The sequence below is a fragment of the Dermacentor andersoni genome, chromosome 8 (genome assembly GCF_023375885.2).
Source record: "Dermacentor andersoni chromosome 8, qqDerAnde1_hic_scaffold, whole genome shotgun sequence".
Lineage (NCBI taxonomy): Eukaryota > Metazoa > Arthropoda > Arachnida > Ixodida > Ixodidae > Dermacentor > Dermacentor andersoni.
The window spans coordinates 84561844-84580176 of NC_092821.1; the positions used below are offsets into that span (position 1 = coordinate 84561844).

Below are 18333 nucleotides of genomic sequence, written 5' to 3' on the forward strand. Positions count from 1 at the left end.
GGCAATGAGATTGCCGGGCGTATTCGTTTGGAATGGTTTTCCAGAATACTACCAGCTTGAAGAGGAATGCCTTCAAACTCGCTGTAAAAAATGCACTCTGCTTTTTTAAGAAAATTCTGCGTTATGTATTGTAGCGAAAAAGTAACTGGAACGCCCGTGCTTTTCGTCTCACACTTTGGAAAATAATGTCTCGAAACTGGTGTATTATCGGTAATTCATTTCGTCGATGCATCTTGCAAACTCACGGGCTACAATTTGCCAATTTCAATCTGCCGTAAAGTAAGAAATTAGGAATTATTTAGTCGATTGATGCAAATTAGTTGAATACGTGTTTCGATTTTGCCTGCTAGTAACGTCTGCCTCTTCGAATAATCCAGATGAAGAAGACGAGTTACGCCATCTGCTACAGGCGATTTTTAAAGATTACGTAAAACTTTCAAAAAGTGGTCGCCCTTTATAGAGAGCCCTAGAGACACAGCGGGAAAATGGAAACGTAAACCGCAGCTGTAGCTCGATCCTTTGGAAGCGCGCAAAATAAACTCTGGACGGTTAGTCCTTATAAAAAGGTTCAGTAAAATATTAAATGAAAATTCTCGGAACATTCAAATCCCGCAAACGAGTTCGAGCCCATTTTCCTTCACCACGCCGAAACAACGAAATATAATGAAATTAACGGCCTGTTCGTGGTCTCTAATTCACAACTGCACGGACTTCTCCATAAGACTAGCATGAAATTATTTCTGCTTCACCTGGCTTTCTTCTTCTTCGTGGCAAGCTCACCAAATATCAGCGAAAGTAACATTGACGGAAGGTACTACAAGCAACAGCCGCGCAAGTATATTATCTAATTACCTAATTGCAAGAAGACCCTCTACCTAATTTATTTTAACTATTTTGACATTGGCTCGGACCTAGCCGTGAGTATCAGGAATGAACGCCATCCGATCTCGTTTTTACTCCGTGCTGTTACGTACGGGGACATCCCTTACTGAACGTTTTTCGGCGAGTGAAATCCTTACAAATGCCTCAGACCACTCGCAAAGCGCATGCATAACGGACACAAAATGTCTCTTTTGCTTGCATAACATCGAAGACAGAATTAGCTGTTTAATAGAGTGCTGTGCACTCTGCAGCATACTTAACAGAGATGATAAAAGTTGTCGCAGTGTCATAGACTGTAAATTTAATCACTCTAATTCACTAGGGGCAGCCGCAGTGGGAGTCACCCGGACTGCGCTACATGTGAATGTGCCAACGGAGAACGCAGATGCGCAAATCCCTATGACAAATGCGAATGTATTCACGGATTTCTCTACTACAAAGACACCGATGGGTGCCCCCGACGTGCCAGCGAATGCAACACGCCTGACTGGTGAGTGTTTTCGGCGCAGCAGAATTCAATGAATTATTTCACTCTGCTAGAGCTGGCTTCATTCTTCTTTGTTCAGCAACCATACCGAGAAATGTTATGCTGCAGCACCACACATAGTGACCTTATCATTTTACATGGAGTGAAGTTCACTATAGAGTTCTGGTTTCCAAGCCCGAGTTTAATGAAACATTTCCCCCCACAGGCTGCCCACTTGTGTCCTGAAATTCCTGCTCATCTTACTGTCCCCAAGTTTGGTCTGGGCGATGGCAAGCTGTAATAACCACACCCAATGGCATACGTGCGCCTATCGTACATAACGAACTAAATACTGTTCTAGAGAAATTTAATCTGCTCTAACTATATGAGCAAGAAATTCGCACGAAACGCGCAGTTTTGTCAACCTCAGCGATTGCTTACTAAAATTCATGTCATTAGCACATCAGCTCGTTACTTCTCGATTGCGATATATAGAGTTGCATATCATTTTGTGTGATCAGAGGAACAATTACCACAACGTGTTGCAAATACACTCTTTGGATCAGACAATGTTTATACCTGGCTTCAAGCACACCAATAATGTGTATGCAGTTTCGTAATGTTTTATTTATCACGAACATTTCCTATTAACACCACTTGACGTGAATAATGACCTCAGCAGTAAACTTCATCAGTTGTTTATGTGAGTTGCATGTCATATTTGTTGCGTCCATCATGAACGTACGGATTTGGATGGGAGTCTACAACTGGCGATAAAATTTTGAACACTTGGTCCACACAGACACTTCCTTGAGGAGCTAATCTTGTACACAGATTACTCTACAAGTACAAAGGGGGGCCTTAGAAACAAGCTGGGATATCACTACTTCTTTCTCTAGCATTGTTCGCAGTCGCTATGTTGTAAAAGGGTGCATCAAAATGCGATGTAACTGTCCTGTCAGTTTTCTGTCTCGTTGTTTCTTCACGTCATTTTGCTTGTTTTGATATCAGAACTGCAGTGGTTTGTTAATTTAGTAAATATCAATACTAAATCTTACATAAGCGCTAAGCAGAACAGTATGCCACATGACAATATGTTTCTGGCGTACTGTGTAGACAGGAATACAAGAACGTTTTACATAAACGCAGACGAACCCATGTAGTTATCGCCTCTAGCTATTTGAGCGGAGGCCATGGCAATGAAATGCGTGTAATTTGTAGTAAAAAAGTCAAATCCGGAAAACTGGAAAACTGTGGAAGTGGTCCTAGGGATCTGGCCAGGACGACTACAAAGAAAAAAAAATTTGTGCCCAGTTCAAAGCAACGATATTTTAATAGTGGGCGTTTGTGGGCGTTTGCAAACTTCTCGAGGAGTATTTATCAAGGTATCGAACCGAACCAGGGCCGAAAACCGTATCCGAACCAGAATTCTAGCCGTCACTGAAACCAAGCGTGAACTGATAATTTTGGAGCGTGCAGGAACCCAAATCCAACCTGAACCGAAAAAAATAATCACACCGGTTCGGCTCAACACGTTCAAACAAAGGAAATGCAAAAGGCTATTATATGCATACTCGATTGTTTAAAGAAATTCGTTTTCAGTCGAAAACATTATTACAGCTCACAAGTTGCGTTATGAGCGATAATCAAGATAGATGATAGGTATGTGCGCATAGCTGTACGGCCACCTCGGCAGAGACGCTTGCAAATCTTACTTAAGCCATGACAGTTGTGCTCTGCAGCCACAGCTTCGTTTCAGTGACGAGGCAGAACTAACGCTTCTGTTGAAACTAACGCTTTGGTCATTAGGCCAGCTCGCTACTTATATATAGATGACCAGTGAAACACACACGCCAGGTCACACAGAGACTGAAGAAAATGGTGCCTTCGAGAATGGAAAATATGAAACCTCATTATTACACCAGCTCGGCCTCTTTTAAGAATAAGGCTGCGGACGCTAGCGGATGCTGTCATCTCAGTATGCGGTGACAACAGCTGTAAACAACACAGGAAATTTGCTTTCTTTGCGTTTCATGGCTCAAAGCACGTTTGGGGTCTCCAAAAATACAACGCTGTTCCATTTCTAAACCTAAATCCCAGCACACGATGTACGTGAGACAGAAATTTTTGTCAGCCCAAGACACTCGGCCACTCGCGATTCTGCAAAGAAGATTGCCGCGTCGTTTAGCAACTGCTTTGTTTATCGTTCCGAAGCATCAATGTCCTCACCTGCTTTTATTTATAAAAAACTGCCACAAATGTAACTTGATGACTTATTTCTTTGCTGCGGACATGAACTGTCGAGTTGTACATTATGTAATACAGTTCAAATCAACCCAGAGTCACATGTTACAGTTTACTCACCACCAGTCCACTTTTAAATACCAGAAGCACCAAAACTTTTACTCACTGTGGTGCAGTCAAGGCGTGGAAATAAAGTCCACGCTAGGCAGAGAGCTATGTTCACTAATTAGGTCTGCCTTTTATCAGTCAATGAAAATGTATTCTTATCTCTGCACTCTATTTGTAAACTGCAAGTTTTAAAAAAGCAAAACGTCGTTTCTCATTTTTATCAAAACGACCTGGCTGCTTTCCGATATTTCGTTTTCAGAAAAGTCACTGATGAACGCGCGGCAATGGCGACAACACGATGGCTTTATTTAAGCGGTGCGCATCATACTTCGACGGGTGTACAAAAAAAAAGGATCCAGCGCGCAACCACGCAGCCAATGCCCGCATTGACGGCATCTCAATGCCAGCATTTAGGCTGCACCCTCGTATTCTATTCGAGTAAAAAAGTTTTCTTTCTGAAGATCCCTATAAATTTATACTGTTTTCGCCGAAGCCAGTAATGATGACAACAAAAGGAAACGCCAAAAAGAACGACGACGAGTTCAGACAGTGCATACAGCACAATATTGCAGCGACACTGCCTAAGATAACGGCCTGTATTACTTCATTGTATGTATGTATGTATGTATGTATGTATGTATGTATGTATGTATGTATGTATGTATGTATGTATGCATGTATGTATGTATGTATGTATGTATGTATGTATGTATGTATGCATGCATGCATGCATGTATGTATGTATGTATGTATGTATGTATGTATGTATGTATGTATGTATGTATGAAGTTTACTGACATGCCCGTAAAGAAAAAATATCGACATTTTTGGCTCGCATGTGCCAAGAACCCCATTTCTTCCACCTCAAGACAAAGCCTACGAGTGCGCCATGAGCACAAGTCGATAGCACTATGCCGCAAGTCACCAAAAAAGCTTTATTGCACCAAACCGGTTCGAGTGCCGGTTCGCCATTGTGAACCGGTTCACAAACGGTCCTGACATTTTATTTCTGTGAACCGTAATAGAACCGGAACCAAATCGGACAGCACCAACTTGGGCACGAACCAAACGGTTGCCTTGTTTCGGCCGGACACCCTGTCTTTTGTTACAGTGTACGCCTACCTGTGATGATGTCTTTGAACTGGCCGGTGTTTCTAAACAAACGATCCTCCTCTTTTTGCGAACCGGCCGTGGGTGCGTTTTGTGATAATCAAAATTGTCACAAGTTAGTGTAATGTGCTACGGCGCTATGCCAATCAGGTACCATGACATTTTATTTGTTATTCGCAGGCACAAGCACTTTGCAAACAACAGCGGATGCCTTCTCTGCGAGTGCAGCCAATCCAGTTGCGCTGTTGGTACAAAGTGCCACTGCAGAGATGGTGTCGTGTACCCCGAAGACGACCCTGTCAATTGCGTAGGGTCGCGACAGGACTGTTTTAGAAGGCCACGAAAGAAGCACAATTTTTGGTATGACTTTCCACTTCTCTACCTTCATGCCTCTAATCATGCGGGACCAGATTCATTAATCTACCTCAAAATGAAAGTATTAACTATGTTCCTTAAATTTCGGAATTCGTGCGCATGCTGGCGTTTCTTACTGTACAGTTCACTTTTGCATGTTGTAAATACATGCTTCATGTATTCTGAGAATATAATCAACCCTTTTTGACATTCCCGCAGCTCCGCTTTTATTTCTATTTGATTCAATACGCGAGCCGAATCCCTCGTACCGTTCATAACCTGCCTATTATTTCACGCACTGAGAATCCGATAGGAACTCACAATGCAAGTTCATTCAGGGAACATACAACGTACACTGCTTCTTTTTGTTTTCAGTCAAGTACAATGTCAAGTATAGAAAGCTTATGCTAAAACTGTTTTTCGAAGGCCCAGGTTTTATCTTTCTCTCGTTATAACCATAAAAAGTGTTTCTTTATACAAGCCCTCTGTACGTGAAATATATTGATGTGCATATTCTAATAATATTAGTTGTTTTGGTAGCGTCTACATCACTTTTCCAAATATACGGTCTATACGCTCATACCTAAACGGTGCCCGCCGTGGCAATACTCAAAGCTCCACAGCATTACATGCACACGATAAGGCAATCGGCCCTGGCTGTGACGACCCCCTAAACCAAGTTAAGCCACCTTGAAAACCTCTCTGGTCCGCTTCAAGAGTTGACTCGGCACACCCCAAAAATTAGGGTCACCCGTACCCAAAAAATTCTATTTGCCCTATTCGAAAATTGAGATGACCCACGTTGAAAAGCGACCTGGTCCACTCGCGAAATTGATTTGACCAAACCCGCAAAATTGGCATTGCCCAATTCGAAAATTGAGTTCACCCACGTCCCAAACGACTTGACCAACTCCCAAAATTGATGCAATTCAGCCCTGAAATTTAGGTGACCCACCCCCAAAATTTTGGTTGCCCACCCTCAAAATTTTCTTTTCCAAATTAGAGCAGATGCCCAAGTGAAAACTAGCGCACGGAGGAGCCATACTGCTTTCGCATTCACTGCACGTAAGAAAACTTAAGTGCCTCTGTAACCATTATGAAGAAGCCACCCCAAGAAATAAGTTGCGCCAACTCCTGTGAGGTGGCTCGCACGAACGGCACCTGCTCTACGCATGTCTCAATTAAGGCTACTAGAACAATTGCTCAGCGTACCAACGCAGATTTCTGCCATCGCGAAGTGCCTCTAAGGCCGACCGGCGTATGCAAATAGCCAAACACGATCGAATTTCGCGGCCAATTCTAGAGCTTCTTGTGCAAGCTATCCGCTCCACATGTATCACAACGCGAAACGAACGTGCGCCCGGCATTGCAAACAATGGTGCATTCTCTGCAGCGGGCGCACCTGCTCTCATGCGTTGTTCTTTCACGCTTACCGTTCTAGAGCACACCGTGTTTGTTAGATAGCGCGAGGGAAACGATGTATGGCCGCTCTTCAGATGCGCGCACGACACGGTCGTCAGAGCTCCGCTCCCGCAGCGCTTTGTTTCCATACAGGGCGCCATGTCGTAGCCATCATCGCCACACGCCACATCTTGCGTGGCAGTACGCTTTTCTTACTAGATAACGTTCTAGCGTTAAACTTTGCCAGGTTCATAGTCCAATGGCGGCCTGTCCTGAGCCAGGGATTCTTAGCACCCTCTGCAGCGTCGCAGGTCTGACCGCCGCCGTGGTCAGTTGCTTCGCAGCTGCTGGGGACTGAGGGCCGGGGTTTGATTGTTGCGTTCATATAGGAGGTTGTGGCCAAGTACTGCACCAGGGTGGCCAATCCTGCTCTGGTGAGGGAGTGTGTTGCCGGTTCTGGTCACCGGGATCAGGCCACACTCCAGACCTGTTTATGCAATTTTATCAACACGCGGATTTTTTTTTTAATCCGGTGGAAAATTGCGCGGCACCGGGATTCGAACCACGGACCTCTTGCACGCGAGGCGGGTGTTCTACCTCTACGCCACCGCTGCACCCATAGGATGCAGCGGTGCGGTGCACCCATAGGTGCAGTGACCATAGGATGGTAAGAACTCGAATTAGCCTAGACCTGAGGAGGCAACGGAAGAAACTGGTGCATAAGATGCCGATCAATGAGTTAGCGGTAAGAGGGAAAATAGAGGAATTCCAGATCAAGCTACAGAACAGGTATTGGGCTTTAACTCAGGAAGAGGACCTTAGTGTTGAAGCAATGAACGACAATCTTGTGGGCATCATTAAGGAGTGTGCAATAGAAGTGGGTGGTAACTCCGTTAGACAGAATACCAGTAAGCTATCGCAGGAGACGAAAGATCTGATCAAGAAACGCCAATGTATGAAAGCCTCTAACCCTACAGCTAGAATAGAACTGGCAGAACTTTCGAAGTTAATCAACAAGCGCAAGACAGCTGACATAAGGAAGTATAATATGGATAGAATTGAACATGCTCTCAGGAACGGAGGAAGCCTAAAAGCAGTGAAGAAGAAATTAGGAATTGGCAAGAATCAGATGTATGCGTTAAGAGACAAAGCCGGCAATATCATTACTAATATGGATGAGATAGTTCAAGTGGCTGAGGAGTTCTATAGAGATTTACACAGTACCAGTGGCACCCAGGACGATAATGGAAAAGAGAATAGTCTAGAGGAATTCGAAATCCCACAGGTAACGCCGGAAGAAGTAAAGAAAGCCTTGGGAGCTATGCAAAGGGGGAAGGCAGCTGGGGAGGATCAGGTAACAGCAGATTTGTTGAAGGATGGTGGGCAGATGGTTCTAGAGAAACTGGCCACCCTGTATACGCAATGCCTCAGGACTTCGAGTGTACCGGAATCTTGGAAAAACGCGAACATAATCCTAATCCATAAGAAAGGGGACGCCAAAGACTTGAAAAATTATAGACCGATCAGTTTATTGTTCGTTGCCTACAAAGTATTTACTAAGGTAATTGCAAATAGAATCAGGAATACCTTAGACTTCCGTCAACCAAAGGACCAGGCAGGATTCCGTAAAGGCTACTCAACAATAGACCATATTCACACTATCAATCAGGTGATAGAAAAATGTGCGGAATATAACCAACCTTTATATATAGCTTTCATTGATTACGAGAAAGCGTTTGATTCAGTCGAAACCTCAGCAGTCATGGAGGCATTGCGGAATCAGGGTGTAGACGAGCCGTATGTAAAAATACTGAAAGATATCTATAGCGGCTCCACAGCCACCATAGTCCTCCATAAAGAAAGCAACAAAATCCCAATAAAGAAAGGCGTCCGATGCTATTCACAGCGTGTTTACAGGATGTATTCAGAGACCTGGATTGGGAAGAATTGGGGATAAGAGTTAATGGAGAATACCTTAGTAACTTGCGATTCGCTGATGATATTGCCTTGCTTAGTAACTCAGGGGACCAACTGCAATGCATGCTCACTGACCTGGAGAGGCAAAGCCGAAGGGTGGGTCTAAAAATTAATCTGCAGAAAACTAAAGTAATGTTTAACAGTCTCGGAAGGGAACAACAGTTTACAATAGGTAGTGAGGCACTGGAAGGGGTAAGGGAATACATCGACTTAGGACAGGTGGTGACTGCGGATCCGGATCATGAGACGGAAATATTCAGAAGAATAAGAATGGACTGGGGTGCGTTTGGCAGGCATTCTCAGATCATGAACAGCAGGTTGCCATTATCCCTCAAGAGAAAAGTTTATAACAGCTGTGTCTTACCAGTACTCACGTACGGGGCAGAAACCTGGAGGCTTACGAAAAGAGTTCTACTCAAATTGAGGACGACGCAACGAGCTATGGAAAGAAGAATGATAGGTGTAACGTTAAGGGATAAGAAAAGAGCAAATTGGGTGAGGGAACAAACGCGAGTTAATGATATCTTAATTGAAACCAAGAAAAAAAAATGGGCATGGGCACGACACGTAATGAGGAGGGAAGATAACCGATGGTGATTAAGAGTTACGGAATGGATTCCAAGGGAAGGAAAGCGTAGCAGAGGGCTGCAGAAAGTAAGGTGGGCGGATGAGATTAAGAAGTTTGCAGGGGCAACATGGCCGCAATTAGTACATGACCGGGGTTGTTGGAGAAGTATGGGCGTAACCAGGCTGATGATGACGATGATGATGACGCTTCTCTTCTCACGCTTTCGCCATACCATCCTCCTCCACTTTGCGCCCGACGCTGCAGCTGCATCCTTTTCCTTGGTTTTCCTCCTCGCGCTCTCTTCTCTACCGCCGTCTGTTATCTCCCGCTGCGCTTAGTATTCTCCTTCATCACTCGCTGTGACCGTTCGCCCAGTTACAAGGTACTACGCCAACGCTCGCCGGAGGAACGGGCGCCTAGCAGCTGTGCTCTAGGGGCCGGAGGAGGAAATAAAGACACAAGGCCGGAATGTTAACCAGAAATGCGTCTGGTTGGCTACCCTACTCAGGGGGATGGGAAAGAGGAAGTAAAACATGCGCTCTAAAAATAATTGATGTCATAATGATAGCAATAATTATGGTATTGATAAGACCGCATTAACAAATATGCTTCGGTCAAGATATTTTATTTCCGATAGCACTGATATAGACACTCCATGTGCATTCTCGCGTCATTGTCATGATGTGCTGTATAAATCCAAGTGCGATAACACCGTCGCCGCCCGCCGTATGCTGTATACGGGAGTTAAAGCGGACGATCTGCGGACGATGTGCCCGCGCCGCCCGGAGTAGAACGCCCTCCAACTCCTCCTTACCCACGGCCGACGTTGTCTCCGTCGCAGATTGCTTTCAATATACAGCGGCGCAGGCAGGCGCGCACGGACCAAAGTAGAACGGGCCCCCTTCCCTACCCTCCCCCCGTAGCCTTGTAGGCGACGGAAGACGGCATGCTTCCTTCCTGGTTTTCTCCCTTTCGTACACGAGATTTAGCAGTGATTGCCGGCTCGAGCTCACACGCCTTCACTCGCACATCTAGCATACGAGGCGCGGCGACAATTTTATCGCCCTTGGAATATATATTGTTAAGGAGCAGTGAGGCATAGTGTGATTATGAACAAAGATGATGATTTGGCGATGTGGGCATCCGGCTGTTTCGGGTAGCCATTTTTGTAGCGTGAGCTAAACTGGCCATGTTGAGCAGTGCTGCGCATGCGCGAGGAGCAGTGACGTCACACGGCGCACAGCTAGCGCCGGTCTGCGCATTCCGGAGGAGTGACGTCATAGCCGCGGCAAACGCACTGGCGCCGGCGCGTACCTAGCTGTGCATCTCTGTTGCGCAGTTGCCAAGTCTGACGCTGCGCCAGGGCCACTTGATAGCGCCTCTCATTTTCGCAGAGGTATCATTGGGAGTATACATATAGCGAGGCGTTTGCCAGTGTGGTATAGCCATGGAGAAGGAGCTAAATTGCTGCTCAGCGGCGCAAAAGAGCGGAGAAGCTTAACTCATCGGATCCCGATGTAGTTGCCTGCCAATTAGCGGTTGAGCGTAGGAAAACAGAACAGAAGAAGGCTAAACGTGCTGCGGAGACACCGGAGCAAAGGGAGGAACGTTTAGCAAAGCGGCGTCGCCAGGAGGCTGAGCGGCATGCCCGACCATAAACGTTAGCTCACGCTACGTATATCCTGGCATAGCCAAGCTAAGCCACTGCTAATTTTTTTGCATCCCGCGTTACTGCAATGTGTAAATACCTGTAAATACACCTTTGTTTGTCCATTTTTGCCCCATGGCAATATCGAACCTCACGGCGACGCCGATGCCGACTGCAGAAATGCGCTTAGACGGTTCATATAATTGCTATCGCAATGAAACACCCTATACATCGTGTGTTTCAGCGAACACTGTTTAAACTTTTTAAATGGTTACTCGTAGTATACTGCACCAATCTAATTCATGAGCTGGTCTTCTCAAAGAGGTGGATATGACTTGCGGAATACAATGAATTGCATAATCGAATAATTAGCAAACATTCGCTAATTACGTTTTCCCTAGTTCCCTTATCGCCCATATTTAAATTTACAAATTCTAACCGGAGAGTTCGGAAGGCGGATCCTTCTGGAATGAAATCCCAGGATGACACCAGTTTCGAGATACTAATTCCCGAACTTTGCGGAGCAATGCAGTGGCGTTCCAATTACTTTGTTAACAAAACGTCGTTTTATGCATTCAAGCGCAAAAGCAACTTACGGAAACCTGCTCTGGACCACGGTCAGTTGTACTTCGCTCCTTGAAGTTACAGGACATTTGTCAAGTCAGCTGCGGGACAACACTTCGCGATGTGGTGAAGGCAGTTTAAAATATAGAAGTGGGGCCTCCACCAGGCGCGATGAAATGCTTACGCATTTCTGCTCCGTTCACCACTAAATCTGCAATGAGTTTTTTTTTTCTGCACGTAAGAAATTTCCTGTCTAAGTGTTATTACTCGGCAACCAGTGCACCTTCAAGTTAAATTAAGGTTTACTGTGGTCTATGATCAAGCATCTGGGTCTTATGGCTTTAAATTCTTTAAGCATCAATAACTTTTCTTGGAGGCTTCGGATCCAAGGGCCGCTGTAAGCACGTATCTTTACTGGTATAGACCGCTCTACTCGAGCTCTTCAAGCACTCCGGCTGTCTCGAAGTTCATGGCAAAACCATCAAGCTGGTACGACCAGCCCACCACATCCCAATGTAAAAGAATTGTGTTCACAAATCGATTGCAATTGGCAGAGCACGCAAATTTCTACCATTCTTGCCTCGTGGCAGCTAGCCCTTTGAAACGCTGTGTCAAAATGAACCCTCTTCCGGATTTGCCCATATTCGCCAGTCCTTTCCTTGTAGCAGCTAGTGCCACGAAAACTCTACACGACAATGCGCCGCACTCAGTATCGGCTCAGATATTATTGGAATAGGTCGTAACTGTTTCTTTGGTGGAGTAAAACAAAAACCGTCGTCATGCCATCGTCATGTCACCGTCGTCTTGCTTCTGTCATAACGCACAAGCTCGCGTCAAACACACATCATCACTTGATTTACATAAACACGTAGGTATCTGTTAACTCTTAGAAGAACCCCAAACGATGATGGATAGAAATGTAGTTGTAACATGCTTCGCATAACCTTGGTTCCTGCAGGGCAGGGGATATGCACAACATTAATCGTTCATGGCTTTCTTTTAATGGCGGCAAAAGGAATCATGAATGAAACGTCCCGCCACAAAGAAGTAAAATTATGTTTTCGAACGTGTTCTACAACGTAATGTTGGCACAGCGGCTACAAGTATCACCATTTACAATTTATTAATTAGTTATTACCCACCAATTCGTCGGTGACGGCAGACATAATGCTCTACGCTTTTTCAGTTTGTGAAAAAAGGTACACACAGAAAAATAAAAGGACTTGAGCACTAAGCTCACCTTTCAACGAACGATGAAGCACATCTGCTCAAGAATTTGTGATGCCCCCTTCTCTCTTAAATACGGGTAAGCGGACGCGGAAAGGCGCAAGCTGATAAGAGAACTACTAAACGCTCTTCATATTTGGAAGCCTGGGGCTGCTAATTACACGCATTAGCACTCCATTGGTATGTGCCTCGAGGGAAAGGAATTTTCGCACTTGAAGCAGGGTTACATATGTTTTCTTTAGGTTCACTATTTCCTTTTAAGTTATTGCAATACTTCAAGAAATAAAGCTCGGTAAGCGTACCTAAAAGTAGTCGACGGACATGGGACCTAGACTGAAGATTGATTATTATGTACACTGTACCAACAAACTTGATCGTTTTACTATTCAAACTAATAAGAATCTTAGAACGGCAGAAAGCTGAGCTAGTTGGTAAGGATTCATTATGCAAAAAAGAGGTGAGGCGTGTCGACAGGACAGAAGACGCTGGATCGGTGGATCACCTTCTAATCTTTGCCTACATTGCCAAGATTGTAACTGCACGCCAGAGTTAGATGAATGCGCGATATTGTACAGGCATAAGAATGAAGATACGCGTCTAATGGTAAAGGCATGGCATATCTATAATGCTGGAAGTGCGTGCGTGAGTCAGCCTTCGATTACTTTACATAAAGAAGAGATTAAGTGCCTTAACAGTTATCTCTCACGTAGACCGGCACACGTACGCGACTGAAACGTGGTGATACCATTCCTCAGCTTGCGCAGGTGAGTTTTGTGTCTTCTTTCTTTTTTCGCTTCAGTGCTCCCTTCAATTGATAGTCGGCGTTCGCGATGTGCACTTCTCTACTCTTGTGTCCTGTCTGCACGCCTCACCTCTTTTTTGCATAATAATAAAAATCACACACTTTCGGCTGCTAAGCACGAGGTCGCAGGATTGAACCACGGCCACGACGGCCGCATTTCGGTGGGGGCAAAATGCAAAAACACCAATGTGCTTAGATTTAGAGAGAGGGAGGGAGAGAGAGAGAGATGCAAATGAGAGAAAGGCAGGAAGGTTAACCATAGTTAAAACCCTTAGGAACATGTTCAATGACCAACTCGCCCAGCTTGCCGTCTTAATTAAAACCTCCGGTTTGATCCCCTGCACTAGGGGTATGTATAGGGGAAGTTAAGACAGAAACAAGAGCGGTGACAAAAATAAAAGCGTGAAAAAAAAAACGAAGAGGGACGGAATGGGATCATTATAGTATATTTAGTAGGCCACTGCCACGTAGAAAAGTCAACTAAGCGCTGACTGACTTTCGGGGCGACGACAGTTCATGTCGGCATTCCAACACTGACTGTTCTGAAAGTGAGCTGTCGTCATGGTGTGCCAATACGGTCGCTAGTGATAGCCGGTGCGCACTGTATCCAGGACCGTGGCAAAGTACATGTTCTATACCATACAATGTCCATAACGACTCGGAAGGCTAAAGTTCATGTGTAAGCGACACGAAGCCACAGTCGGCAAAGTACTGCTGTCTCGAGTCTAGAGTCCAGATGGGGGTCGAAGTCAAAGGGACGGGTACAGTCGGTGTAGACGTGGGTGCTTCAAGCTTGGTATGTTCCATAAAGTTCTGATGGCTTCGTTTGCAAGCACATGAATTTTCATTGCGGCGTGTGTTCTTGAGAATGAAATAGAGTCTTGCAAGCATGCTCATTGCACATTATGCCACACTTGCTTGGAATCCACTGTAACGTGATGTCGTGTCCTTGCTCGACGAGGTGGGGAAGCAGCAGTCTGATTTTTAGAACTAGTCGTTCGTGGGTCCGCGGCGTAAGGCAGCAACCAAACAATGAAGACCAGCCTTGGAGTCACTGAACACGCTCGATTTCTTGGGTAGTTAATCAGAAATTACACGAAGTGCACAACGAATAGCAGTGAGCTCCGCGGCAGTCGATGTAGCCCGATGATATAGTCGAATCTTTATGGTGGAGGATCTTGCAGGAAAGATCACCGATCCTGCAGACCCGTACTCTCCCGTGCTCTCAGTCCCGTACTACAGACCCGTACTATGCAGTCCGTACTCTCTCGGGGGAACGCACGAATAGGTATTAGAGACACCTGGGAGACCCTGCTGTGCAGCTCGGACACTGAGCTCCAGCGCCAGCTAGTCCAACTGGCTGAAGAGCCTGCTGGGATCCAAGACCTCCCAGCCTGCATCTGACGCGGCGGCCCTCGCCGCCTGACCTGCGTGTCGGGAGGTGGGTAGATCACCTTATCCGTTGGAAAATAAAGTTTATTCTATCTTCAGCTCTTCCATGACTATATGGGTCTTGGCTGCGAAATCGTGTGCAATTGTAATTGTTTCAGCTGTTGACGAGCACCGCGGCCATCTAAGGCACAGTCTATGCGCCTGGACCTGGATGCTTTCGTGTGTACGGATATTAGTTCTGCAGGCGTTGGTCAGTACAGGCAAGCTGTATCGCAAATACCCAAGAAAGAGCTCAGTGCATATTTGCATCATTGCTTGTACTGGCGTACCCCACGCTTTTCCTCCAACTTGAACACGTTAGAAATATCCGTCCGGCGCTTCTTTAGGTAGGCCACATGAGGACTCCAGCAGAGGTCACGATCAATGATTATGCCTAAGAATGGGTGCGTCCTGACATAAGCTTTTCCTTTGACCGTTAAAAGAGACATCGTATGATTTCATTGGCTTTTGGCTAAACGCGACCAATGCACATTTTTCTGGCGAAATCTTGATGCCTTCTTCATTTAGGTACGTTGACGTTGACGTCGCAGCTTTTTAAGCCTTGCGCGTACCTGCGGGTGTGTCGCACCAGACGCCACGACGCAGATGTCGTCGGCATACATTGATATTTTAACTGTGTTCGGAAGCCATTCCACGAAACCAATGAGTACAAGGTTGAAAAGTGTGAGACTCAAGACACCGCTTTGTGGAACTCCATGGTGCGTATAATATTGCGAGGTTGGGCCAGCTTCAGTGTTAATAGATAGAGTCCGCCTATGTAAATAACTGCGTGTCCAACAATATAATTGACCACCTAGGCCCATTGATGTGGCGGACGACTTCTATGCTATGATTGCGGGCCAGTCAACTTGCACAGGTTCGCTTACATTGAACCGTATTCCAGACTCACGAGATTCACGCATGGATCTGCCTCGATCCATGCGTGAAACGCGGCGCCCGGCCTATGTAATCGGTTGTCGTCGCCTGGTCCGGATGACATATATTACCGTATGCTATGTCACCTTAGTGAACGAGCACGAAGTGCGCTCCCTGATAAATATAACGAGTCCTGGCAGGACGGCAAAGTTCCTCAAGATTGGAAGATCAGCTGCCTGGTACCGCGTCTTAAGCCTGGCAAGTCTCCCTCAGATATTACTTCATACCGACAAATTGCACTGGCAAGTTGCGTTGGGAAGGCAATGGAGCGAATGATCCTCGCCAGACTTGAGCGGTACCTTGAACATCAGGATATCTATCCAGACGCCATTGCTGGCTTTAGACGCTACCGATGTTCTGTCGACAACGGTATCGATCAGGTAGCCTACGTACAACACCAAAACACATGTAAGAGGTTATCTGTCTCAATGTTCTTAGATATAAAGGGAGCCCATCACAACGTTCTTCATGACGCCATACTTGAAGCATTGGAATCAGTGGCCCTAACTTAGATTTATGCGTACGTTAAAGAACCCCAGGTGGTCGAAATTCCTGGAGCCCGCACTACGGCGTGCCTCATAACCATAGGCACGTAAAACCGGATTATTTATTTTCTAATTTGGCACACTCTCACATGTAACGAGGCGTAGTTGCGTCCAACGACATTGTTGAAGCAATATTTCTTCATAGAATACTCAGAGCCGACTTTCCTAAATACCTGCCTTCGATTCGATTCAGTCGGACGAGGTAACTGAACCGAGTCACGTTTTTGATGGGGCGACGTTAACGGGGTCAGTGGCGAACTGCAGAATTTCAACGTATCGGGAGCGCCTTTATTGTTTGAGCAAGCCAGATGGGCTAGTAGCGAAGTGTTTACGTGTCTTTCTAGAAGTGCTAGACGATTGCTCGTTACAGCCAGCTTGAATTGCATTCTTCTGCATTCAATTAATACAGGAAAATGAAGGACGTCAATCAACGATGTGCTAGCTGTGAATGCCCCAACGGCAAGCAGGAGTGCACAGGTTACCACGCGAAATGTTACTGCTCTGAAGGAACTCTTTACTATAAAAACAGCAGCTGGTGCGCTCAGTACGAAGAAGAGTGCGATCTACCTGACTGGTGAGTCGTACAGATGACAAACGTTCATTACAGATTTTAACTGCGCCGTGTCAAAATAGAAAACGTAACTTGATGATATATTACGACTTCGAATAACATACCTAGCGTTCTCTTTTGCCTTTCTTTTGTGAATTTGCTTTGGACAACTAAATATGTGGACGGAATCCAGAAAACTGTAATGTAGAGGTACCTGTGGTATACAAGAAAAGCAACATCGCAAATATTTCAATTTCGCTGCTCTGCTATTACCTAGGTACCCGTAGAAATTTAGAGGCGCGAACGTTCCCGAGAAAACGCTACGATTGATTATGTCTCGCGATGGAAAGACATCTAATTTCGAGCGTAAAAAATTGTAAAATAAATTAGTACATCTGCCGCGCCGCCTGCAACAATAACACTGCGGCCGCTAATGCACGATGCTGTCTTTTCAGCGCGCAGGGACAAACAGTGGCTGTAATCCTCGAGGATCGAAGCCGCAGGAGTAACCTTGTTCTGTTCGGCATTCCAGAAGAACCAAACGAATCTGAAGCTGTATTGCGCAACAAAGTCATTTAAAATGTCTTCGAGCAAAAATTGGAAGTAAAATGCGTATCAATCGCTAGAATCCATAGACTAGGAAAACCTTCCGAAAAGCGGCCTATAGTTCTTTACTTTCAAGACTATAAAGAAAAGGAGGCAGTCTTGAGCAACGCTAAAAAATTTAAAGGAACTAGTATAAGCGTTCAAAATGACTACTGCGCAGAAACGCTGCGAAAAAGGAAATTGCTCTGGGATGGTGCGAAGCAAGGTAAGGATATGGCCAGGAAGGTATCGCTCGTACAGGATAAGATCGGCATTGACAAACAACTGTATTATTGGGACGACACTTCCAAATCGCGCAAGGCCGTGCAGAAGACGAACACCCTTATCTCAACAAGCTAGCGACTAAAGGAACGTGAGTTTCATCTGCTTGTATTTAACGCGCAGAGCATTGTCAATAAAATAGAAAAATTGGAAACGCTTCTTTTGTCACATAATCCTCAAATATGTGTTATAACTGAAACTTGGCTTCATGATCAAATTAGTGATGACGAAGTTGCGCCGCCGGACTACAGGCTGTACAGACGTGATAGGGGTTGCCGTGGGGGCGGCGTTGCGGTGATAACAATATATCACCGCAACGATAATATTGAAGTTACTATTGCTGACCAAGTCTGTGATCACGAAAGTCTACTTCTAAGGGTGTCACTACTAGGTGACACTTTTTTTGTCTGGGCTGTTTACCGACCTCCCAATGCTGATGACTTGTTTTTGAGCACTCTATATGATCGCCTGCTAAAATTCCGGGACAAAAACCTAATTATAGCTGGAGATTTTAACCTGCCATCCATTGATTGGAATAACATGCTGCATGGATATTCTGTAGCGGCTGACGCGCTAGTTGATCTAATGCTTACTTTTATTCTTGATCAGATTGTGAGAGCTTACACCAGTGGAAATGCAATTCTATATCTCCT

The 18333-nt window shown here is 45.4% G+C and overlaps 1 protein-coding gene across 9 annotated transcripts in view; it reads left to right on the forward strand.

Moving 5' to 3' along the window:
* Positions 1-608: 608 nt before the first annotated feature.
* Positions 609-18333, forward strand: part of LOC126538680 (kielin/chordin-like protein) — a 64803-nt gene continuing 47078 nt past the window's right edge. For 3 of the 9 annotated variants that reach the window (XM_072289796.1, XM_072289798.1, XM_072289800.1), the window contains exons 1-4: positions 612-835; positions 1205-1372; positions 4991-5170; positions 16673-16837. In XM_072289796.1, the coding sequence (XP_072145897.1) occupies positions 729-835; positions 1205-1372; positions 4991-5170; positions 16673-16837 (620 nt within the window). In that variant the 5' untranslated portion in view covers positions 612-728. Of the gene's footprint in view, positions 836-1204; positions 1373-4990; positions 5171-16672; positions 16838-18333 lie in introns of all 9 variants that reach the window. The other 6 variants (XM_072289799.1, XM_072289801.1, XM_072289802.1 and 3 more) reach the window with 6 other exon arrangements.